The sequence below is a fragment of the Phyllopteryx taeniolatus genome, chromosome 8 (genome assembly GCF_024500385.1).
Source record: "Phyllopteryx taeniolatus isolate TA_2022b chromosome 8, UOR_Ptae_1.2, whole genome shotgun sequence".
In the NCBI taxonomy this organism is placed as follows: Eukaryota; Metazoa; Chordata; class Actinopteri; order Syngnathiformes; family Syngnathidae; genus Phyllopteryx; species Phyllopteryx taeniolatus.
The window spans coordinates 1,599,607-1,625,798 of record NC_084509.1 but is presented as its reverse complement, the minus strand read 5'-3'; the positions used below and the strand labels follow the sequence as shown (position 1 = coordinate 1,625,798).

Sequence of the window (26,192 nt, the reverse complement as noted above, 5' to 3'; positions counted from 1 at the left end):
CCTTAACACCCAGTCATAAAAGACGAAGAATATACACGAATTGTTAGTATCCCTCCATTAAAGAGAGAAAAATACACAACAGTCACTGAAAGAATTTGAATATGACAAAAAAGAAAATACTGAATATTAACCAACTATTTAACGCCACTGTAAAATGTCGAGGGGGCTAACTTATGTTCTGGGGCTGCAGTGCTATATCTGGCCCTGGGCATCTTGAATTTGTGCAGGGTACAATTAACTCTCTATCAAGGCATTCTGGAGTCAAATGTGCTGCTCAGTGTCAAAAAGCTTGGTCTCAAACATAGGTCTGGTCTTTCAACAGGACAAAGACCCAAAAGTTAAAAACACAAAAAATGGCTAAGAACACAACATTGGACAGTGGCCTTCTATGAGCCCCGTTCTAAATTCTGTGTGGAAGGAGTTGAAACATGCAGTTTGATGAACGCCTGAGACAGCTAGTTTACAGTTTGCTCACAAGGGAGTGGATCAAAAGACCATCATATTTTGTATTATTATTATTTTTAAAAATTCAAAAATAATAATAAAAATTCATCAAAGGCTCGGTACACATTTTAGAGTGCAGTTTTTATCACAAATATTATTAATATCAACACTTTCACAGAGAACGAATGGATGGATGGACAGGTTTCTAAGAAAGTTACAGTTTGACAGTGGAACTGATTTTTTTCTGCCTTCATCATTTGCTTTGGAAAAAAACTGTTTCAAAAGCGTCACAGAACATATTGTGGTCAACCTTGGAGTGTCCACTCTTAAGTTGTTTTTCCTACTGTGCATACTAACAGGTCGTAGTTTTCCTGGACCTCCTTCAGGGGGGAATCGAGACAGCTGTGTTTGAAACCCAGGTGACACTGGACTCCTGCCAGAATTTTGATCTATAGAGAAGAAGAGAAAGGTTGCATTAAAAGCCCATGATGAATGTTATGATATTACTTTACTGCAGGAAAAGTGTCGCTTACTGGTGGTGGTTAATGGTGGCTTGTGTGACGAGGCGGGCAGTGGAAGCTTGTGATCCCCGTTGAGTGCAACAGAGGGTGAGCGTGGGAGAGACGGCGGGGTAGAGCTCTCCGGGCTGGTGAAAGGGCTTATGGGAGGTTGGTCATACAGCGGAAGAGGTGGAAGAGATGATGGCAGCTTCGCAGAGGGAGAAATCTATGGGAGGAAATCAGTATTGCTACAATAATGAATTACTACATATCACCTTTGAATTGTTTACTATAAAAGTTATATGGACTTTTTTCTGAACCTTTCGTCACTATGCTTACTATTGTATAACCACTAAATGGAAACAACATTCAGTACACATGTACTTATGAATGAGAGCAAAGATGTTCATAAATAAAATGCCTCTACACTTAAAGCATTAGTTTTTTTTATTATTGTAATTGTAGATTTTTCGATGCATAATAAGTTTTAAAAAAAAATTTAAAATATATTTTGCAGTGCCGTTCTACAGTCGTGCTCACCATTATTGGCACCCAAGGTGTTTAAGTACTAAATGTGGACTATCTCCTGAAGAAAATGAATCAAATCCCATTTTTCTATAGAGAACTTGTGTTTGATACAAAAGAGCAAATGATATTTTATGGACAGATGAAACAAAAATAGAGCTTTTTAGAAATGCACACAAACAGTATGTTTACAGACGGCGCAATGAAGCCTTTAAGGAAAAGAACACCCTTCCAACAGTCAAGCGTGGTGGAGGATCCATAACGGTGTGGGGCTGCTTTTAACATCTGGTACTGGAGGCCTTGACTGTATCACAGGTATCATGAAATGAGAAAATTATCAAGAGATCTTAGAGTGACATGTCTTACCCAGTGCAAGAACTTGGTTTGAGACGAAGATCATGGGTCCTCCAGCAAGACAAAGACCCAAAGCACACATCCAAAAGCACACGGGAATAGATGTAAAGGAAAAAATGTACTGTTTTAAATTGGCCAGCAATGAGTCCTGATCTCAATTCAATTGAAAATCGTTGGGGGAGCTGAAATCTGCCATTGAGGAAAAGAACCCTGCAAATGCTCAAGAACCTGAACAAATTGCAAAGGAAGAGTGGGAGAAAATACCAGTTGAGAAGTGCAAAAAGCTTATAGATAAAAGATACAAGAAACGCTTGGAGGCTGTCATCGCTGCCAAAGGGCATGGAACCAAATATTAATGAGGGGTGCCAATATTGCTTCACATGCTGTTTCTGTTATGTTTTTTTTCCTTTGAAATTACAATATCTAAATGTATTTTATTAATATATTAACATTACTTTGGACCGGCAACTAAAAGCTCATAATGATATAAGGTTGGTATATTTCAATTTATTTCTGAAGATATTATACAGGTTATGTAAAAAATGAAGGGGTGGCAATAATGGTGAGCACGACTGTATGTATACTAACTACAGACGCTATCTGGTGTTTCAATCAAAAGTGATGATTACTGCCTTTGTGAAATCAAGGTTTTCTGGACCGTTCTTCTGTTGGATATTATTAGAATGAGCGGGTATATAGTACGAATTCGGTGAGCATATACAAACACATTTCCATGACTTAAAAGCTCTTTAAACTTGTTGTGTGTTATGTCTACAGGCATGTGGGAGGGGAGAGGCTGTATCCTTCCTGTCGCTCTAATGGGGCAGTGCCACAGATAAGAGTTCCCAAGATGTGATTGCAGTGCCAGTTTTCTTTCCATCAGTGGACTGCAAGAGCATGGCTGCTCAAATACAGTGTTCGTGATTGTCTTGCTGACAGAAAGAACAAACATTTCTGATGAAAGCGGAGCAGCACAGTGGGATAAGCTGCTAAAAAGTGATAAACCACGTTCAGTGGTGCAGAAATGAAGCATGTGTGTGATGTTTTAAATGCACAATTACTGCATATGACATTCCGTATATGCCAACTTGAGATGCTTTAGAATAAAATACGATGGAAAGCCTTATAGTTGTGATTGTCATGTACTGTACGTAAATAATCCAGAAAGCCTCAATAACATAGCATTACAAACACAAACCATCTGCAGGCATTACCTGTATGTCATTGGTCCCTCCCCCTCCGGTCTCTCCATTCTCTGTCAGGTCTTCCACCAAAACAGAGGGGAAGACGCCCACCCTTCCATTAAGCTCCCCTTCCCAGAAACCATCATCTGTCTGAGTATCACGGCTTAAAAGGCGAATGACTGCTCCCTCCGAGAAGGAGAGTTCCTCCTCCGCCTGGCCTTCGTAATCATAAAGTGCTCGTACATACACCACTGTGGGGAGAATAATGGACATTAATTAGACACACATTAGGAAAAACTGTTCAAGTTACAGCTGCTTTTTGCAACAATTATTCTTGATATGGTTTGTGTTTCCACTGTGGACTATGCAAGCAAGTTGTCTAAGGTTAGAAGGGTGCCTTCTTGAGACAGCATGTTTCAGATCCTTCCACAGATGTTCAATAGGATTTAGATCAGGGCTCATAGAAGGCCACTACAGAATAGTCCAGTGTACTGCTATTAGCTATTCTTTTTAGATGCATGTTTTTGGTCATCATCGTGTAGGATCACAAATGACCTACGACTGAGACCAAGTTTTCTGACATAAGGCACCAAATTTCTCTCCAGAATCCATTGAAAGGTTTGAGATTTCATTGTACCTGGCACAGATTCAAAATACCATTGTCACAAGAACATTGTCTCAAAAGAATTGTATCATGTTAATATGCATTTCAGAAAACTCTAGTCTCATCAGTTTCCAGTTATTTCAGTGGTGATTGTGTTCACTGGCATGCTGTCTCACTGCTATGATGTCACGCAGCTATTGCCATATTACTTACACACCATGGTGGAAACACAGGCCTGGTCTGGCTATACTGATATAAACCACAGAGTACAAAACTTGAATACAGTTAACTCCCGTTTATTGCAAGGAATTAGTTCCAGACCCACCCGTAGTTAGTTGGTGGAAGTAGGTGAACTGTGACATAGATGGGGAACACTAATATGCCTTATATGTCTTCTTTGTTGGTTGCATGAAATTAATGGTAATTCAGGAAAAACTAATCTTAAAGTAAACAAAAAAAATGTCTTTATCAAGGCTTACGATTAGCCTCCCCGTTGATACAGCCAGAGTGCAACTCTGGCTCGGTTGAATTGGAAGAAGTGTGTGATCGAGCGTCCAGTGTTGCCAGTGACTGAAGCATGCTCAGCAGACTGTTGGACGAGGGAAACTGGAGGTATTTCTCAGGAACGTAACCCACTTGACCTGTCTTATTGCGAGCCTGTCGTGGACAAATGAGAAATCCACACTCAGCAGGTCTGCACTACCCAAACACCTGAAGAGATAGCATCTTGTTTGTCGTTACTGCAAGCTTGACGCTCATCTGTGTGACCGTAGAATGTGTGCGCACACACCTTGACCCAGTCCTCCATGTCCCCATCCTCAATGACCTCCAACATCTCCTGTTCATCAATGGTTAACTCATCGGGCTGAGAAGCCTGGCAAAAAGGGAGAAATGAAAATTGTTTAGTACAGCAGGAGAGCTAATGTGGGATGCCAACAAAAAAAAGGGATGTAATCTGCTAAAGTATATGCGGAACGTCAGGTAACTAAACAACAGGTTAGCGGTGTTGAAGACGTGATGGTTTTAACACAAACTTGCAAAAATGTCGTTTTCTTTATGGCTGGTGTCTTTGGACAAAAGTTAAATATATGTACAGTGTTTCCTTGCTATATCTCTGTTGTGGATGCATGTATTGCAGATTTTTTTTCATATTCATATTGTACATAATTTGCCATATTGCGGGATTTTGAGTGTATCCTGTAATATTTTTGGGGAGTAAAATAAAACCCCAAAAATTAAAACTGTAAAAAACAAAATAAAACTTTGTTAAAAGACATTACCAGGAATAAAATGTACATAGTGCACAGTAGTACTGTTCAGTACTGTATGTTTAAGAGTTTAAAAGGTGTTTAAGAGTATAGAAAGTGTTTATAAGAGTATTGTAGAGGTTAATACGAGTGTGGGGAAGATGAGCCTGGGGAGTGTCAAACAACTAAAGTATGTATTATTAGTAATAATAATAAAAATAAATAATAACGATAATAATCATAATAATCATAAAGAAAATGTGGTAGATTTCTTCTACTGCGGAAGTGGTCCAGAAACTAACCACCGCAATTAATGAGGAATTACCGTATAGCATTTATTTATACAAAGACGGTAGTATGTAAACACAAATGAAGCCTAAACATCGGTTAATCGTCTTTGCTAGCTCTTGAAGAAATCTTGTGCAAAACAAAAGACACTTTAGACGTTTAAAGTTCCTACAGTTGCTTTGTCCCTGTCTCCTGTTATTGGGCGTTGGTTGTGCATAACCCCAATTTTAAAAACACTGTGATTGTGTTTTGAGCTACACAGAAATCAGCTTAGCAACATAGAATTTTTTGTTTTATCAACATGGTCACCGAAGGAAATGTTTGAGTTTTTGTAGCACTGTATTTTTGCGTGTATTGTTTTATACCTTGTACGAGAAGAGGACCTTGCAGGTCAGTGGGTAATTGCGAAGGGTTCCTGAAGGGCTGGAGCTGCTGTCGTCAAAAACCTCCATATTCTCTTCACACTCGTCACCGTTTTCACGCTCAAGGTCAACTGTACCCTATTACAAACAAATATACACGTCCCAATACAAGTCAAAAACCTTTAAAGTGTCATTCTCTCTCTTTACCCTCAAAAATGTTGCTGTTGCTTCCTGTGAGGTGGTATAATAACTTTCATACACAGGTGGAGACATGAGCTAGCCCCTCCTTTTTTGTTGCATAAACCTTTGACTGGCTTCTGTGAAGGTCGTGATCTTGCTGGCAGAAGGAGCCGCCACACAGCACGCTGACCTGTCCACAATAATGTTTGTGTGCATGTGCATAGTGCATTTACCTTTGTGTGTATGTACTGTGTGTGCGTGTGTACGTGCGTGTGTGTGTATGTTTCGCCATTCCTAAGCCATTGTGTTCAGTCATCAGATTTCTATTGAAAAACGAAACATTACACCTTTATGTCTGCATTTAAATGTGAATAGAACACTTTTAACTCGACAAAACGAATATTTTGAGGTCATTTTTTTTCTTATATTAAAAAATAATCCTTTAGCGTTAAAATTTAAAACATTGAATGTTTTATTATTTTCATTTAATTTTGCTATTATTATGTTTTTAGTAACTTGCAAACATTTCATATCCGCATGTTATGCTCGTGGTATAGCAATAGGTTCCCCAAATAAAGATAAATGATGAATAAATAAATGATGTTCAGGAACAAATTTGCTCTTCTATTGTTAAACAGACCTATTTTAAACTAGTTCTTAACAGTTGTCTGTAATTTGTAAAAGTGGGTCCAATGCAATGCTTCCCATGACACCACTTGAATATTATCTCTGGAGACAATAACAGGCTGCCTGTAACAATACAGTTTACTCTTTTCCATTCTTATTAGGTGAGGGAATACATTTTTTGGTTTATACCACCACTAAAATAAAATGATATTGTGTATCTCCAGTGGATTAGAAAGTGAACACACCTCCATTAAAATGGAAGATTTTCCGATGTTAAAAAAATGAGACCACAATAAATCTGTTTGGGAAAAGGTACAATAAGCCTGTTGTGTAAAAGTGCCACGTTAAAACTAATATTTAGTTGAAGCGCCATTAACTCTAATTACAGCATTCAATATTTTGGTATAGGAAAATCTGTTGACCTGGTAATATTTGCTCATTCTTCCGTGCCCCATATCTGTCAAATTTATTTTCCTTCATTTTTGATGAGTTAGATGTATGCTTGGGGTCATTTTCAAGCTGAAAGGCAAAGAGCTATTCAGCTCCAACTTTCTAGCAGTCTGTTGCCACACGGGCTAAGAGCAGTGACAATGCTCTAGTCAATATATGTTTGTTATTATCAGTGATACAGTGCAGTGAAAAAGTATTGGCTCCCTTTTAAAATGATTTTATTTTTTGCATAGTTTCTCCACTTTAATGTTTAAGATAATCAAACAAATGTCAATATCAGACAAGTTAACCCAAATGAATTTAAAATGCTGTTTTTAAATGGTGATTTCATTTATTAAAGAAAAAAAATATTTTAAGTTACCTGGCCAGTCCTGGCACTGTGTGAAAAAGTAAGTACCCCCCTGTTCAATTATGAATTCATTGTGTAAATAGTGCACATTACACAAAGGTATAGGAGAAAACGAAAAAGACTTTCCCATTATATAAATGTATGCCGCCATCTAGAGGTTATGAAAGACCTGTACACTTTCATTCCAATATGCCACCGCCCCCTAGAGGTTATGAAAAAGGTGTAGCCTACCCTTTCGTTCCGATATGACCGGAGTACATATGACTGCATATATGCACATTTGCGCTCATAGGTTTACATACCCAGGCAGAATTTGTGATATATATATATATATATTTTTTTTTTAATATGACTGATGACTGAACAACAACCATCATTAATTTTGTTTAATGATAATGCTTTTCTGATATGCTTTAAGTATTATGTGGTCAAGTAAAGTGCTTAACCAGAATAATACTTTGAAAAAACTAACAAAATACAGATAATACTTCATGTTTTGATTATATGGGTAGAAGTAAAATCATGCATTGTAAAAATACATTGTACATACGTTGAAGGGTTTTCCAGAATTTTTAGGTCAATTTTGGGGGTGCGTATCATACATGGGTGCCCATTATAGAAATTAAAGAGAAATTACGATAAGCATCTTTTAAAGAGACACACTCTGTGTGTATGTGTGCACGTGACACACAGACACACTCTGCCTTGATTCTATTGGCCCGTTGCACCACGCTCGTTATGAACAAGGAGACACCACACCCCTCGCCCATGCTCAGTGCAAGTTTAGAGACACTGTATTTCTAAATAAGTCTGCAAAGCCTAATAAAAAGCTGCCTCGCTGAACGGCGTCATCAACGAGTCGAGAGAACGTCAGACAAATTAGCAATTGTGACACATTCAAAAGACTTAAGTTGAAACACTTAACAAGTGTCAATGCTTTTGTGACAGGCAAGCTTGTGGTCATAAATCAATAGCGTCATTTGTAGATGAGCGGAGTCAAGCACGTGACATATCCCACCAACTGTGTAGCTACATGGACGGTCATTATAGCCTCAAGACACAGGCTAAACTAATAAATAACGATGTAAATGTATTGTTTACCATGTGCTCAGAACAATCCCCCATGCTAATTATAGGCCCTTCCACCGAATTGGTGCTATTTGCATCACCAAGACATAAAATGTAGAAATGCGCCATGCAAATATTATTAAGCATCCTTCACACTGATCTGTAATTTGCTTAGAGTTAACATTCTATTAGCATAAATGTCATGAGGCTATATTTCAACCAGTTATTACCTTTAGGGGGGGCCATTACTTTTTCACAGAGGGCCAGGTAACTTTGAATATTTTTTTTCCCTTAACAAAAAAAAATCACCATTTCAAAACACCATTTTATGTTCACTTGGGTTATATTTGTCTGATAGTTTTACTGTTATTTTTTTGATGATATTAAACATTAAAGTGGGGAAACTGCAAAAATGTAGGCACTCGAGCAGGGGGCCAATACTTTCTCATGGCACTGTATGTCGTGATAATTGGCAACAGACAATTGTAGGAGGGGGTAGATCAGTGATAGTTTAGTTTTCAGCGATGTATAAACATGATCTCATCTGAGATGTCAGAAGTATCATTTAATTTGAAAGCTTACTGACTTTAAGCATCCAGGACATGCAGGAAATTAAATGTGAATCCTTGTTGATACAATTTGCACCTTATCCATCTAATTCCTTCCCTTCTCTCACCTTAACATCCAAATTTACCTTCTCATTATCACTGCACCTTTACTCCCTTGCCACTCTAATCCCTCCACACTTGCTCTCAGTCTCCTAGTACTGCAACTGTCATCAGCCATTCCAAGGTTTTCTCCCCATCCTTCCCCTGAGAATCACTCTGGTGTTTGTGATATGTACTGCAGTGTCATGTGAGCAGAATGACAACAGACAGGCATTGTTCATTTTGTTCAATGACTGAAGGATAAATCGAGAACTAAATAAATGTCCTTTACTTACTGATTGTGAAGAGATTTTTATCTTGCGAAATTCGCTATGGAATTTCATTTTTCTGAGTTGCTTGAGGACTATTTGTTTTTTTTTATAGGCTGGCTGGTCTGACTGATAATTAGGCTGCGTGGCAATTAATCAATTATTTTACGCTTTGCATCATTCAGAAGGTGATTTGTCAAGAGAGCTATTCTGGCTGGGTAATTTATAATGAAGTCATGAAAAATGAAAACCACTGGTTGCTCATCAGTGCCTTGAGAGTCTGCATTCTGAACATTTCAACACAAAATGAAATGAAAGGTTTCTGTTGGTGCTACAGACATTAGGAACACCTAATGAACAGTCTTTCTACATTATTAGAACTATGGAAGGTCTTGATTAGTAGGTGTGTAACTCTTGCAGCATGTATAATGAGTCTGCAGTCAAATGCACGTTCTGAGAAGATTGATGACTGATTTGTTGGCATTTTTAAGCATGTTTTCTAATATTATTATATTGAAGTACATAACGAAAATAATCTAATCTACGGTTAAACTGCTGCAATAATAAAACTGTTATTAACATTGTTAAAGATAACTGACATAGAGTCACCAGACATGTTAACCACCATGAACACTAAAATGTAAAAAGAATAATACAGTCAGCTCTAAATTGATGACCAAGGCATTATGTGGCACATTTGCGATGTGACCGGTGATCTCACGTGTCTCATTTTTTACATTCTTACTTCTTACAGTATAGAAAAAGAAAGCAAACACTGTAAGACATTAAAATGCCTTAATTTTAAATGTGAATTATTATTTGTCGATATGTGCCCTGCAATTGGCTGGCGACCCAAAGTCAGCTGGGATAGGCCCCAACACATCCGTGACCGTAATGCAGAAAAGCGGTGTAGAAAAATGAACGGATGGCCCTCAGCTGCTTCTCTATTTGCCATATTGATATAGACATACAGTTCTGTGGTGATGATGTTCAAAACTTTCCTGAAGGTTTGAGGTTTGTGCATGTACTTATTAGTCGTTTGTACACAATTTCTGCCTTTTAAAAACAAAAAAAACAAAAATCAGTTTTAAAGACAAGTGAACATGCTATTTTGACAAATAGAGCACAACACAGAGTGAGGCGTTGTCTCACCGACAGTGAGGGATCGTGGGAAGTGTAGTTGGCCCAGCGCTCATTCTCCAGCTGCTCCATCACCTACATGCACAGAAAAAGTGAGACGCTTTACACTCAAACTAAAAACGCTCATCGGGGAAAATAACATTCATGCAGGCATGCATTTCCGCACACCCACATCACACACACAGAATGAAAGAATCATGTATGCACATACAGTACATAGAGTATCCTAACATCCAGTACCTGGTTCATGGCACTCTTCAGCCAGATGTCCACAGGAACGCCCACTTGCCGCAGGAGGTCCAACCGAGCTTCTGCTTTTAACTTTATCATCTTTGAGGAAAGAAAGGTCAGGATTGTTACACATCCAACATGTTACCAGAGGTGGGTAGGAACGTGCTACATTTACTCCGTTTCATTTACTCACGAAACATTTTGGATAAATTGTACTTGTAATTGTACTCAGAGTAGTTTTAGTGAAGCTTTTACTGGAGTATTTATGTTAAGAAGAAATGGTACTTTTACTCCATTACAATAATATACAGGGTGATTGAAAAGTAACTCCCTATTTTAAAATACTTATAATTTATTCATATGTTGCAATATTTTTCTAAATTTTTTTTGTGTATGTTCCATGATGTACGGGAATTAAATCTATGTTCTTGTTTTCTTTTCAGATCGATTATTTTGTTTAAAATTCCAAACCAAATTTTCCAACCAAACCAAAAAACATTCCACCATCCTTGTGAAATCAGTTAATGCGGTTCCCAGGCGGTTTGAGAAACTGGTGGCTAATGCTGGCGCCCATATAAAATTTTAAATAAAACTCCATACAATACACTTTCTTCTCATGTTCATTTCTTGGAAGAATTATCGTTCAGATATATCAATAATTGGGCGTGCAATCTATTTTTAGACTTTCATTTGCTTTCTGTTGCTCCATTCCACTGTGATTACTGCAGTGATGTTTGACTCGAGTTCACCAATCAAACAACACAAGAAAGTCGCATTTCTGCACACAAAGTGTTCTATTGGGCTTCGCAGGCCAATCATAGTGAATCGTGACAGCCGCGTGCGACTCGTGGTTTGCATTACAGACTACGAAAAACAACCGCTTTAACATGCAGCGTTGTTTTGTCATTGCCCAAACGTAAATATTTCAACCTTGCGGATGTTTTTGCTGTTGTTTTATGGTTACAAGTAACTGTCAAACATGCATCTTCTGGGGTAGGTTCTGTTCTCTCTCGCTCTCTCTATCTATCTCTCTCATATAAACATAGTGCATAAGGCCCTATGCATGTGTTGTTGTTTTTTCCACTTGAAAATTGAAATGGTATTAGGTGTGTGGACTCCCATTGATCATGAATTTGAATATGATCTGTTACTTATGAACACAGCCACATGCAAGTTATAAGAGGGAGTGCAACCAGATTGATTTATTGTATTTAAACTTTATTTAACCAGGTAAAAGAGCAGTTAAAACCAAACATCTCTTTTGCAATGATAACCTGGGCAAGAAGGCTGCAAGTTAAATGTCAAGTCAAAGTCAGTCTCATTCAAGATTATTTCAGTTGTTTATTGTCACCTCCCCTTTCAAAAAGATAAGATTCTAGGTCACATTAGTGGTGGAAAAAGTTTGAAAATGATTTATCTTGGTCAAAATTCTTTACATCACAGAGACCTGGCATTTGAACAGGGGTGTGTATACTTTTTTTTATCCACTGCAGCCTTGTTCCTGTTTTTGTAATCTGCCTGGTGAGCCTATTGTTGTCATGGTCTGTGTTTTGGTTTGGGCTGTGTTTAGTTTTGTTCCATGTTTTCCTGTGTTCCATGTTTGTCATGTGCTCATTTGGTTGTTGTGTCCACCTGTTCTCGTCTACCTTGTGTCGGCCAATCAGCTCTCTCCAGCAACTCGTGTCTTGTCCAGGTGTTCCTCGTTGTCTCGTCAATCTGTTTGTATTTAGTTCCCTGTTTTTTTTCAGTTCTTGTCGGTTCATTGTCGTTGTCTTTGCTTTATGTCATTGTCAGGTGTCCCTATCTGTACCACGTCCTACTCAGCAGTGATAGTTTGTTTCCAGTTTTAGGTATTTAAGTGTTTCTTTGTTACTTTGGTTTGGTTGTGGGACTTTGTTTAGTTTTGCTTTATCCACGTTCCTTGTTGGCCGTTTTTGAAGATTAAATATTACTTTTTTGAGACTCCCGCACTCCTGCCATGCCTCCCTGCTTCCCTGCACTTGGGTCCTCCATGTTCTTGCCTTGCGTTCCTCGCCTTCGCCCAAACCCCAAACGTGACAATTGGGCTGTTTAAAAAGTAGAAACAATATAGTATAATACCATTTCTTGCAGCTGAATTTGCCTCAGGTTCTTATTTTACAAATATTTTACTTTATAAAAATTTTATTTTGTTATGTTTTAGATTAAGTGATATTGTTCAGGAATAACTCAATGTGCAGACTCATATTTTATTTAGTTATTTTTTTATTTGACATTCATGCTCTGACTTACAGAAAAAAATACAGAGATTACTCACAAGTTATTCAGTACTTGAGTAGTTTATTCACTGAGTACTTTCTTACTCATACTCAAGTATTTATTTGGAGGACTACTTTTTACTTTTACTTGAGTCATAGTAACAGTACTGTAATATTTGGCTACTCTACCCATGTTACTGGTGATAAAAAGTGATCTGCCGAAACATACATTTTAGTTTCCGTTATAAAGTAGAAGTTATTAATTGATGACATGCAACGACAGAACATTGTATGAAAATTTGGGGAAAACATTTTTTTTTTTATCTGCCACTGATAAACTACATACTGTATATTGATATACAGTATACAGTGTGAACTTTGGATATTGGAAATAAATGTTTGAAGAAGGGTCTTAAGGAGTTTGAGGATGATCAGTTGAACATTGTGCTGTGCATCTCTGTCATGGGTGAGAAAGGTCTTATTGTAATGACAAAGACAAATCTATTGTGTTGATTACACGCTAATGTTTGTTTTCTATAAAGACAATAATATCTGCAAGGACTCTAAGTGATGGTCTTGGGGAAAAAAAGTTCAGAAACAAATGATGACAAATTACAGCTATGTGGGGTAGCTGTCTGAAATTAACAGACCTATTAATGTGTTATTAGTTTCGTTGTTGTTTGCTATTCAAAGTTCAGCTCTATCCAAAACTGTGAACTTGTAAACAGCCAAAGTCAAACTCTCCATGGGGATAAAGCACTAAAACCAGACGGCTCACTTTTATTTCCATACTTACTTTTAATGAGGTGCCAGCACTGTGAGGACTGGATATGTGCGCTCTTCTTTACTAATGAGACAACATGATGAAGCTACACAAAGTAGGAAATCCCTGTCTGCCTGCCTCTCTTGCTGAACTCTCTCTCCTTCAACTCTAATCCTCTTGTCATCTACTCTGTATTTTTATTGCTGTCCTCTTTCATTACCTGCTCCTTCAGTTTGTCTCTCGTGCTGACACAGCACATTGATTGCTGATGGATCAGAGTGTGTCTGTCTGACCGCATACAAACACTGACAGCTCTTCAGCTCTGCTTAATAAACACAGTGGCCCCTCAAGTGCTCTTTGTCACTTTATGTAAGCAGAGATCAAATGCTACAGAAAAACATGTTCTTCATCTTGCTTTTGGGCATTAAATATGATGCAAAATATGCAATATTGAAATACATTATAGGGACAAAAGTATTAAAACATACCTCTAAACCAATTTATTGAATATCAGTTAAGGGTCGATGTCTGCTTCTTTTTCTTGATATTTAATTCATTAACATGAGGACTTTATCATGATTGTCCCCCAGTTCAAAAACCAAGTTCCATAATGGCATTGTTGGGGAAGTTTGGTGTGGAAGAACTGGCCTGGCCCACACATCTCCCTGAATAAAATATGTAAGTAAGTAACACATACATATTTTCCTACAGGTGCCCAACCGTAAACGTAGACATGGCTGGCATTGCTAATGTCTTACATTCATTTTACAATTGGTAATGATCTAATATGGACAATAACACAGTGTAGATATTAAATCTGTTATGACTGGAAAAAGAAAGAAATGCACTTCTTTTAAACAGTAGCCTTGGATGTTTGTCATTTATTTCCTAAGATGTTAAAAAATTACTAGCCAAAACAAAACGTGGTGCATTTCAAAAGCATTACATACCAAATGATAATGATGCCTGTTTTAGGTAGAAAAGCAGCATCTTGGCTTGCCTCATAATGTAGAGTGTCAAGCATAATGTGTGAACGCTGCTTTCATTGTTCCTCTTCTCACATTTTCATATTCGTAGTTTTTACCACCCATCCTACAAAGGGGATGGGAATATTAAAAGGTGGGTCCAAAGAAAAGTGCTATCAGTGTGTGCATATTGCTATAGTCAAACCTGGATTCATGCATGTTGTACTGCTTTCATTTCCTTTATAATGCTCAGATAAGAGCTCTAAAATGCAGCCATTTCATTCAATATGCATAAGCTTGGTCAAGGTAGTGCTACCCTGGAAGAGCAAAGGATAGTGAAGAGACAATGTAAGCAAGAGACACTGTGAAAAGGGATGTGATTACACATCTTATTCTTGCACCACCGGTATTTGGCCCATGCGTGTTGCATGTTATTAATAGTGAATTCGTGAAGTGGGAAATAGACGTATTTGCGTAAAACTGCCAGCAGAGGGTGTCAGACATGTGAAAGCTAGCCGGCAAGGAAAATACAGTCATGAGCTCAGCAAAGTGATAATGCATCAAGGGTAAAAGACAGTTGAGTTTAGCCTTTTCTAAAACGCATTATGCTGCTTTTTACAGGTCAAGGAACCGTATCTGGTAACTTCAACGTGATTAGTAATGGACTTCACATTCTTCACTAAAAGGCAATTGGAGCATTTTCTCCAAGCCAATCAACAAAGAAATCCATCCATCCATTTTCTGAGCCGCTTATCCTCACAAGGGTCGCGGGAGTGCTGGAGCCAATCCCAGCTATCATCGGGCAGGAGGCGGGGTACACCCTGAACTGGTTGCCAGCCAATCGCAGGGCACATATAAACAAACAACCATTCGCACTCATATTCACACCTACGGGCAATGTAGAGTCTTCAATTAACCTACCATGCATGTTTTTGGGATGTGGGAGGAAACCGGAGGGCCCGGAGAAAACCCACACAGGCACAGACAACAACAACAAAAAAGTTAAAGATAATAAGTGTATATATTTTTTTGGTATATAATTTAAGAACATATGTATATGTTGTTGATTATTGAAATATTTTGGGGAAAATTATGAGTCTTGTCCAACAACATTGTTGTTTGAGTATTTTCAAAAAGTAAACCACTTTCATAATTTAGCAGATGCGATCATTCATTATCCTTTTTTTGGTTTAAATTATGTTGTATCCAATTTCTGACTGCAGAACACCTTTGTTCTGCAGGTCCTTTCCCTCCATGTAACTACAACAGCTGTATAAATGTTGTAACATCATGTGGGGCTAATGTTGGTCTGAAGGGGGGGGTGGAATAAAAGTCACAAACCTCAGCTTTGCGTATGTTTTCTTTGGATTCTTCTATCTTCATCTCCAGATCTGCTCTGCTCTGTTCAGTGGGGGGCAGGCCATGACTCTCACACTCCTCCAGTGACTGAACAAACACACACAAAAACACACATTGGAAGTCAATAGAGGAATTTCAGGTTCATGTAATCATGTGTATTTCATGTACAGTTAAGCCAATAATTATTTATACCCTAGGGATAAAGTGAATTTGTATTTGTTGAAAGGGTATCCTTGGGCTGAAATTGACAAGAAAGTGGCCAAAGACTGCACTGTAAGTTGTATTAGGAATCAATGCGTCCACTGGTCCATCCATCCATTTTCTATACCACTTGTACAATATGGTTGTGGGTGCAGTGAAGCCTATCTCATCTGACTGTTGGTGGGAGCTGGGATACACCCTGGACTTTTTTTTAACTCATTCACTGCCAGCATTCCCAGTTAACATGGATATTTGACTTCTAAAGCCGTCAATGGCAGTGAATGTGTCATGTTTTTTGTAATGTGGAAAGAAGCCAGAGTGCTCGGAGGAAATCTTGGCCGGAACCAAGACTCAAACACTGAACCTACAGTATGTGAGGCAGACGTGTTAACCTCTCATTCATCATGCTGTCCTGTATTACAAATATTTCTGAAAATATTGGGCGTTTTAATTTTTTTTACATTATTCAAATCCCTGAAAATTTTGAGTAAACAATATTTTGCACAATACTAAAAGACGATAACTTTTATTGTAACTAGAACATTAAAATTAAAATAAAGATTATGAATAATTTGGGTGATGCAACATTTTATAAAAAAAAAAAATACTCTTTAAAAAAGCCACTTCTGTCATTTCAGACCAAAAAACAAAATACAATTCACTCAAAGTAAACTGTAGATATACAGTATTACAATAATGTGTTTATAATTTATATGCACAAGGTACATTTTGGTGTCTCACTCTCTTGTAGTGTATGATATTCTTGTGTTCTCTGGCTACTCGTGTCGCCCATTTCCTGGCCTCCTTGTTCAGACTGTGCTCCTCTGTGGTCCCCATCTCTGACTCCAGCTGACGACTCTAATAAAACAAACACACACAAGCATGCAAGCATGAGTAAACACACGGGCAAACATACACAAATGCAGAACAGAACTGAAAGAAAAGAACGTTGAAACTGGATTTATAACAGGCAGATGCTGTTCATGTACTGTAGCTAAAGAGAGTAAGAAAGAAACTTTTCTTCTGTCTGCTCTAATAAATTGGGGGTGTGCTGCAAAGCTGCTGGTTATTCTCTCGCTATCAAAACCACATGTGAACAACACAGTGTTTATGTGTGCATTTTTGTGTGTACTACCACATGAGAGGAACATGGTGTGTGGTGCACATCATTCTTCAGTAATGCAGGAAATCATCCAGTATGTTTAGAAAATACAGATTTCATTTGTCTGAAAGTATCAAAATACCACACCTTGATTCAGTATTGGGACTACTAAAATAAAAAGCTATGTTTTATATGCTAATAATTAACATCCTCTTGTGCATCACGGTAACTCCGTGATAAAAATGGGGATCCTACTTCTTCATCGTCATGTTATTTACATCTCTGGTAAATTACAAGCCTTAAGCAACATGAAGTACATGGGTCACCTACTAAGCAAATGCATAAGAGCTTTCCAATGGTTAATTATGATAGCGATTCACATGTTTTAGCTGGAAACAAGTTATATAACCCCCAAGTGATGCAGTATGTAGCAGCTTCTTTCACAACCATGTAAGAAAGTTTACCCCATCTTCATGGAATAGATGTTGCTTAATGAAACTGCTAAAATTGACAACGCATGGCCAGAACCAGTAAAGCCTGGCTTGTTGTCTCTGTGGCTGAAAATTACCCTAACATGTTTTTGGAAAGCAAACGCACACAGAGAAAATCCACATGCATGGGGAGAACATGTGTGAAGTTTACACAGAAAGGCACCCAAGTAAGAAGAGAGTTGGATGAGGTGATACAGCTATAGTATCACACTAAGCACTTACTATAAAAGCCTGTTTGTGTTGTCATCTGGACTTTGTTAAGTTAGCCAACAACAGTGCTGAGTTACATCAGCTGACCAGCTGAATATTCTAAAAAAGAAGATTTTTCCACTAATAGATGTTATCTTCCTTAGTGGCACAGGCATATTTGAAGATGACAATTCCAGGATTCATGGGGTTCTGATTTAGAAGGGTTATTCAGGAAGCATGAGAAATCAGAGTTCAGATCTTAACTGCATTAAGAAATCCTTTGCATCTACATCAGCCATGAATTGTTTTTTTTCAATGCATTCTTTAACTTATCAAAATAAGACCAAAACAACAGTGTCCCGGAATAAAAAGGTCCAGTAAAATAATAACAGCAATTTTTATTTTAGTTTTTTTTTGGTGGGGGTGCCCATGTAGTTTGTAAAATTGCATACATAAATGTGTCAACATAAGACATTTATTTTGACAAGGATGGGCGAGATGTTACACAACAACAACTTGCTGCTGATCCACAAATGTGAGACCAGAAGTATACAAAAGACATACTGTAAGTGCATCATTACAGTTTACCATTTACCATTCATGTTTATTAATACTGTTCTGCTTAAGGTGTGAAACCAGGTGTATTACATCATAGGAAACTTAAGACCTTAATCACACTGCAAAAAGTAGAAAACAAGAGGTTTTAAAGCTAATTAGCATGGAGCAGTTTGGGTTGTGCAATACTTTATGAGGCCTCCTAACAGCTTTTGCATGCGGGCAAGCCATTAAAACATTTTGGGGATTATTTGAAAATGTCATGCAGATCAGCATGGGGCAGGCCATACTACTCAGTAAAGCACAATTCTTTTTTTCTTAATAGTTAGTCATTACAATGTAATGGGGAGCCTTTCGGAATAATGATGACACTCAGAAAACATTCAAAATAGTATCTTAAATCCATGTGTCTATCCATATGTCAATATATGTGTGTGTGTGTGTGTGTGTGTTTGTTTGTGTCTGCGTGTATATAAATATATGTATATAAATGCATTAGTGAATCCTGTAGTATGATTACAGGGACGTACGGTACAATGATGTTCACATACACATCATATGCATAAAATGCCACAATGATCAGTGATGGGATCATGGGAGCAGATACAAAGGGCTTAGAAATGATGATCCATGGCTTCTTGATGCAATAAAGACAGGAATGCTAATAGTTATGGCTACCTGTGCCAGGGTCATTCTCATGGCACTGACGGGTGAAGGCTCAATGTCGACCAACTGCGGCACCGAGCTCAGAGTCTGGCACATGCAGCCAAGAGCAGCATCACAAACAGACAAACACAAGGAGTAGTTAGTGGGAAAATTGTTCAGGGAAAAGTGTTATCAGTGGTTAAGTAGTATCAGGAAGACAAAGGAAAGGAATAGCTCATTTTGTATAGGGAGCTCAGATGTTAGAATAAGGTTTTCGAGAAAAAAGAATGAAAGAAATATATAGAGTGGAAAAGCACATAACAGATTAAAAACATGTTAAGAAGGATAGCTAGCTACAATACTCTGAGTTCAGGTGTCAAGTTTCCACAGCAGCATTATTCTGACAACTTGGATCTATTGACAACAACATGAGTACAGTTAAATTACCAAGGCTTTATTTACAAATATAAAAACAATTGTCACTACTAAGAGAATGTCAATTCATGAACAAGGTGTCACAAGAAAAGCAGATCTTTCCAAAGAATATGAGATCACCCTAAAAAAACATGTACCTACATTTTATTGATCCAACTGAGATTAAAGTTAAATGACAAGTCGCATTGAATGCCGCATAAGATGTACAATGAAAGAAAACGGCACATGTGGTTAAATAACATCTTTTCGACTTGGTGAAGGATGTGTACATGTGTGAATCTGTGTCAGTAAGATGGATTTGATGGAAGAAAAAAAAAAGTGGCCTGCTGTGTCAACATGATCATACTTTATACTAGCGAGCAAATTAGGACAACATTGCGTTCACCAGCTCTCACCTTGTCACACTCGCTTGGCTGGAACTGGAAGTCGTGTGCTTTGTGGAAAACTGGGTTCTCTTGCATGAACAACTGCTGGTTGAACTCTTGTATTATCTGAGGAAGAGACACGTACACTTTGCTTTACACCACTTCACAGTGAGCATAGCCAAGATAGACTATGAAGGAGCACAATAAGCTCTATAAACAACAGCAACTTATATTAAAGATACATTTTTAGGAAAGTTTAAGTGAAGCAAAAATTATTTACAGTATCTCACCAGCTTATAGTATCCCTAATGATAAAGACAGTAAAGGTCATCACCTTCCTTAGACAGACACAAACAGACCAAAATCTAAATTATTTTCCGTTTTATCTGGTTTGGGCTTTGTGTCACATGATGCAGGTGACAGACTTAAATATGTAGTCATTGTGCAAGCAAGATGAGCTATGAGGATGAGCTGTGTGCATGTTTGGCTGCATGAGACATGAGCGTGGGACTTACAGTATGTGACGTGTGACAATCATATCAGTGTTTTGTCTGACGCGAAGTTGATATACTGTAAGTGAGAGTTCACTCAGATGACTTAGTGGTTCCCATGCGCAGTTGTAATAACAACACCCATTATGAATATTTTGCATTATTTTGTAGAGAAAGACACGACAATGGAAATTTTTATTGGTACAAAATCATCGTCATTGGAGGCTCACCATTGCAAGAATGCATTCAGATTCAGATTACTTTATTAATCCCAGAAGGGCATGTAGTTGTCACTCGCGGTACCGTCAATTAATTCATCAACTCGTCAATTCAAGTGTGTGAGGGCGCAGAAGCTCAACTGTAAGGACTGTACCTCGACGCATCTAAGAATCAATTACAGTACCGATATTATAAAGAGAGGAGAAAAACGTACGGTGTCACGGGGTGCTTGGGAGATGACGTTTTGAGCTATCCATTCAAGGGTTGCTTGATGTATGTTTACATACTTTTAATAAGATACGGCTCGCGAGCAGGCAACAAAACGTTATGTAGCCTAGTAAGTTAGTGCTAGCACTTATGTTTGCACCAAAACGTGCCGGTATTCTGTCGAATCATGCTCGAAAGCGTCGCTAAACATTGGTTTGTGCGGGTGAATACATTTTGACAACGGTGACCAAGTATGTTGACAGCAATGAGCGGGTCACAATACGCAATACTATTGCTTGACGTCAAGGTGCGCTGTCGGAGAGTTGCCGTTTATATGTCACATTAAACGGAAGATATCCAAAAAAATAAAACATGCTAGACTTTTCATTTTGGCTACCGTAGGGCCAAATCGTTGGTCGTGGATTATGTCACACTAAAAGAAGTTTTGTCATTCCCGACAAAATATGTCGGCCTCGATCTGGGAAATTACCCACGATAGCTAATCGGGCCAATATCGGGGCTAAAATCCTTTAGTCTGGTGTAGGCATTAGGTGTCAAGTGCACTCTAGCATGGCATGGCTTGCCTCGTGTGAGTATGCCCTTATTCTAGTTTTACATGGAAGAATTAGCATCATGGGGATGCAAAATACATCTGAATGAAGGACACTAATGTTAACAAAACTCCTCAAAGTATCTTTAAGAGGTAAGTGAAGTATTGTTCACTGCCGTTACTTTTGAATCAATAAAAGAAGTGTGTGACATTGGGGCTTTCTAGAATATTATAGGTGTTTTTGAATTGCACTTAAACACAGTAAACACATCCAGTGTATTAGTTTTGTGTTGATTACACCTCTGTGCTTCTGTGTTAGTCCATTATAGTTCATAGCAGTCTTGATTTCCTCCAGAGGATTCCACCAAAATGTGGATGTTAAAATTCAGTGAAAGAGGGCTGCATCTTACTCACCCTGGTGGATTTGTCCAACAGGAACTGGAAGGTGTTGTGTGTCGCTTGTGAGGCTTCGAGCTCAGTGCGACACAATGCTATCAAGTAGTCTTTCACATGCTCATAGATCCTGCCATCCAAGGCCTGGAGGACAGAAGAAATAACAGCAAGGATGGATTTGTTGTAGTGGATTCTCATATTCTTTAAAAAGTAAATTATCCAAAAATAATAATAATAAATTATCATAATTCAGGCACGTACATGTTGGGGGTTTACACAAAGAGCTAATGTAGTGCAGACATTACTCCAAAACACATCAGACAGAGAGGTAGAAGATATACAGTACAAATGAATGAAAAGGAAAAGTAAGGATTTCGGTAGATATAACAGGTAATAGTGAAAGCAAGCATATATAAACAGAAAATGTGCATGTGTGCGTACATGTGTTGTATTGGATTGATTTCTCACAGCTGCAGGAGGTGAAGGGGTTCACAACAATACAACACTTAGACACATACACACACACGCACACACATTCTCAAATACTCAGGCATAAATAATGCCAATGTTTGTGCGTATGATCACACACAATACAATAAAAAGGAAATGTAAAGGAAGTTATGTCATTAAGGGTGGGCTAACTTCATTCTAAACGTTTCCTTATTTTGATGCTAATCTCCTTCTCCCTCTTTCTTCTCTTCCCACGCTTTTTTTTTTGGTATTAATCCATTTGCAGTGGCGCTGAAATGAAATGAGTCAGCTTCCAGGAAAAGACCTGTATCATAGCCAGTGGGTTGCTGTATTTGCTTATGTGTGTGTTTGGGCTGAATGAATGCATGTGCAATAAACACAGTCCAGACTGTGAAGTGACTTGCGTGTGTGTTTGTGTCTAACAGATGAATCTGATAACACATCGGGACAGAAAATGTTTATGGAGTGAACTTACAAGCACGGGAGAGAAATAACTAGCAGATTGGTTTCCTCTGGCACTGTCCCCCATTCGCTCGTATTGTGTAGACGTTCTTGTATTTGTGTATGTGCACAACCCCCTGCAGCCTTCTGTCACTCAGAGCTGCTGATTTATTATTCAGGACTGCCTTATAGTGTAGATGCTCATGGGCACCTCAGGCTTGAGTGAGGGAGGAGAGAGCGACACAGAGATAACGATAGGAATCAAACAGAGGGGTAAAAGTAAGATCCTACTGACTGAAAGATTTGAAGAGGACAGAAACATCAGGTTTTAGGGGCACAAAACTCTTTTTTTTAAATCATATTAGAGTTGTAATTTTTTTTTAGGGGCTCCAGAAATGGTCTAAATGCATTGGTTTAATGCCTAACGTCCTGTTACTGTCCACAGTCTTTAATTTTTTAAGTCGTTTACTTGGATATCGGGGTTGGTATTCCAGGTTTTTCCACATCACATTATTATAAACTCAGCTCAGCTCTGCTCGCTTCCAATCGGTCGATTTTCCACGGCCAAATTGTACCATAGGCACTTGGAAAAACCACGAAAAATTTGAATTAAAAAATTTAATTCATAGATAAAACACACTAATAAACAACCATAGTGGACAATTGCAGGGAGGTAGGGAGACTAATTTATTCAAGATAGCTGCAGCAAAGTGGTGACTGTGGAGTAAAACTGCAGTGTCCAGAGCTAAGTTACAGCATCAGTGCACGCTAATAGCAGCATGTATTTTCTCATTTCAAATAAGTTATATTACAATAACGCGGCGATGACAAATCTTCTCCAACAATGAGCCACCAGCAGTGGTTAACATCACCCGGATACGTAAGAGCTCCGCCCATTTGCCCATCAGCTACTAGAAATAGTACCTGATCATACCTTGTATAGTACCTGCTTTTGCCAATGGACCTTTTTTTTTATTTAGTAATGAACGTGTACGTATCTCCGCAAATTGGAGTTATTTGACAAACACTCAACACACAAATCTCAAAAGTGTTTTGTAATTTATCAGTATCTGATTCCTGGACTAAACCAAAAGTTTAGCAGTGAAACAATGAGTGATGAAGCAGCTCTAATTATGACCCATCTTAACGTGTTTGAAATGATAATCTGCCTCCAAAGACTTCTGATTCCTCCTTTGCTCCGAGTACCCTTTACTGTAAATTACAATTTCATGCCTGTCCATCATTTTAACCGAAATTGCTCAATTTTGATCCAAGCAAATCAAAAACCCACAGAAGTCTCTTCTCCACAGACAGTGACAGGAAATGTGACTTTTTTTTTCTCAGATTGAGTTGATTTCTAATTCAAAACTCTCTCTGAGCTCAGAATTTCCTGGAAATTCCCTCAGGACATGAGCCATGACTGAAACTCTAAAACCATGAAAGAACATGTCATCGCAGTAATACTTCAGCTCCCTTGAATATATTATAAACTAGCGATGCACGACAACAATTTTTTCCACCAATACTTATAACCGATAACTTGCAGCTTCTCCAAACCGATACCAATACCGATAACCAATATCATTTTTTAATGGTTTATATTAAGGCTCTTTAACAATTTCGACACCAAGGACCCCCCAAACTGATGGAAAGGTGGAGCAGGGACCCCCTACTTATGTATATTGTATTGACTTTGTGTCAATACAATATACGCTGTTTCATGTTAAACTGGTCCTATAATAGGACACCTTTTTATTGTCACAATACACAAGTACAATGCCATGTATAAATGTACCCTGTTACTGTCCAATCAATAAAAAGTTATTCAAATAATACAGAGGTTCAAATATTGTTTTTTTTAATTTTAAACAATATAAGAACGGGCAATGATTCATATTAATGTGTATTTAAATTCAACATTTAAATTTGTGGCTGGGCGAAAAGTGTCGGGGACGGGGGGGAGCATCGGTGCCAAGCGATAAGCCGTCCGACACTCATAATAAGTGGATGCACGGTCGCGTTGGTCCTGCTGAAGAAGGCTGTTGTGTGTTTTGATATTAGTTCCATTTGCCGATGATCTAATTTTTTGTGCAGTCAGCGAACGCTGCAGAGGAAGATGGATAGGACCGGCGCTCTTTTGGGGTTACCTTTTAGCTTAGTTGTTAGCCTGCCTCGGTAACCACGTTACAGTGTCCAAATAAGCCACCTCCGCATGCTCCTCTATCGGCTTACAATGCTACGCGAGTCCGGTGCTTCATAGGCCACTAGGTCTTGGCGACCACTGAGCGCCAAGGGTACTATGCTCACAAGTGTCTCAGTTACAAACTCAAAGTCACTGGATGATTGAAAATTTCAGCAAGTCCTGGCGATCATATGCTAATTTACAGTACTTTGGATATTGACTAGTTCTGGTGTCGTAGGTTAAAATATCCATGACTGTCACAAGCCAATCCAACAGCAGACGCAAGCGACCAGCACACCACTGAATGAGAAGGCTCTTGTTATCGTTACCGGTGCATTTTTTTCTTCCATATTGGACCTATTGGTGCGAGGTCAATTGTTCACAATATCAGTTAATAATAACAGTCCCGATACCTATCCTGCATCTCTATTATAAACATAAATTGCAAATGAAATTAAACATGAAGTCCATGGACTCGAGGAAATTAAGTCTTTAGCGGATTCCCTCAGACATCTTTCAATCATTTTGACAGATACCTGTATGCTGTGGAGCAGGTCTGTGTGGTAGTAACGGTCATGGTGAGCATTGGCGGCAGCTAGTGTTAACAAATAGTCATTTCTGGCCTGTGTTGCCTTCGAGTTGCAGTCACTTCTCTTTGCTTTCAACTGAAAAGACAATGACAGACAACAGTTCAACTTCCTCTTTAATCTCCGTGTGGGGCTCATCCGAGATGCAAACTGAAACAGCTTTAAATGATGCAAAGATTTTTTAACATTAACCTACCACATTAGAAGACAAACACACAGTACTATATGGTTGACTTAAAAACCCTCTTACCTTTACACTCGCTTTTTGCAAGCTAATTCTTGACTGGAAAAGAGCCAGTTTAGACCTAAAACGAGAGAGCAATAAACAAGAAACAATACATTCATTTTAACCTAAAATAGCAATTAAAATGTGCTTTCCAACTGAATTCAAACTACTACAAGAACATTTTGCTTAAGCTATGTTAATATTCACTGAATCTGAATGTGGATCCTAGTCACATTTTAATAGGTATACCTGCATAATCTAGTGAAAATCAATACAACAGCTTTTGTGAAAATTCAACTTGACAATGATGATAATGCTCAGTTTTGAGTGACACTGTTGGAAAGGTATATAGAGTTGCACTCAAAATTATAATTTTGCAAATGTGCAAACTTGAACTAGACTGGCTTAATAATAATGGCTGCCTAAGATATTAATTGTGTTATAGGTAACCTAAAATCTAGTTTGCAATGTGGGTTCATACATTTTGAGTGAAACTGTGTGATGTCATTTAAAAATACTACTACTAATAATAATAATGTGTATTATTGTGGTAGAGAACAGATCTTGGAGGCTTTAGCTACATCAGAGTGGAATTAAAAAATATTAGAAACATGTCTTAGTAGGACGCAGGTCTATGAACTACCAACTA

General features: G+C 38.2%; 1 protein-coding gene across 5 annotated transcripts in view; it reads right to left on the bottom strand.

Annotated features, from left to right (window-relative positions):
- Window positions 1-26,192, bottom strand: part of LOC133481868 (F-BAR and double SH3 domains protein 2-like) — a 49,202-nt gene that overhangs the window by 2,635 nt on the left and 20,375 nt on the right. For 2 of the 5 annotated variants that reach the window (XM_061781108.1, XM_061781103.1), the window contains 15 exons: window positions 25,568-25,622; window positions 25,267-25,395; window positions 21,658-21,780; window positions 19,807-19,902; window positions 19,010-19,084; window positions 16,721-16,852; window positions 15,776-15,880; window positions 10,479-10,568; window positions 10,251-10,313; window positions 5,512-5,646; window positions 4,402-4,485; window positions 4,091-4,268; window positions 3,038-3,258; window positions 978-1,170; window positions 802-893 (listed from right to left, as the gene is read on the bottom strand). In XM_061781108.1, the coding sequence (XP_061637092.1) occupies window positions 802-893; window positions 978-1,170; window positions 3,038-3,258; window positions 4,091-4,268; window positions 4,402-4,485; window positions 5,512-5,646; window positions 10,251-10,313; window positions 10,479-10,568; window positions 15,776-15,880; window positions 16,721-16,852; window positions 19,010-19,084; window positions 19,807-19,902; window positions 21,658-21,780; window positions 25,267-25,395; window positions 25,568-25,622 (1,771 nt within the window). The remainder of the gene's footprint in view (window positions 1-801; window positions 894-977; window positions 1,171-3,037; window positions 3,259-4,090; window positions 4,269-4,401; window positions 4,486-5,511; window positions 5,647-10,250; window positions 10,314-10,478; window positions 10,569-15,775; window positions 15,881-16,720; window positions 16,853-19,009; window positions 19,085-19,806; window positions 19,903-21,657; window positions 21,781-25,266; window positions 25,396-25,567; window positions 25,623-26,192) is intronic. The other 3 variants (XM_061781104.1, XM_061781105.1, XM_061781106.1) reach the window with 3 other exon arrangements.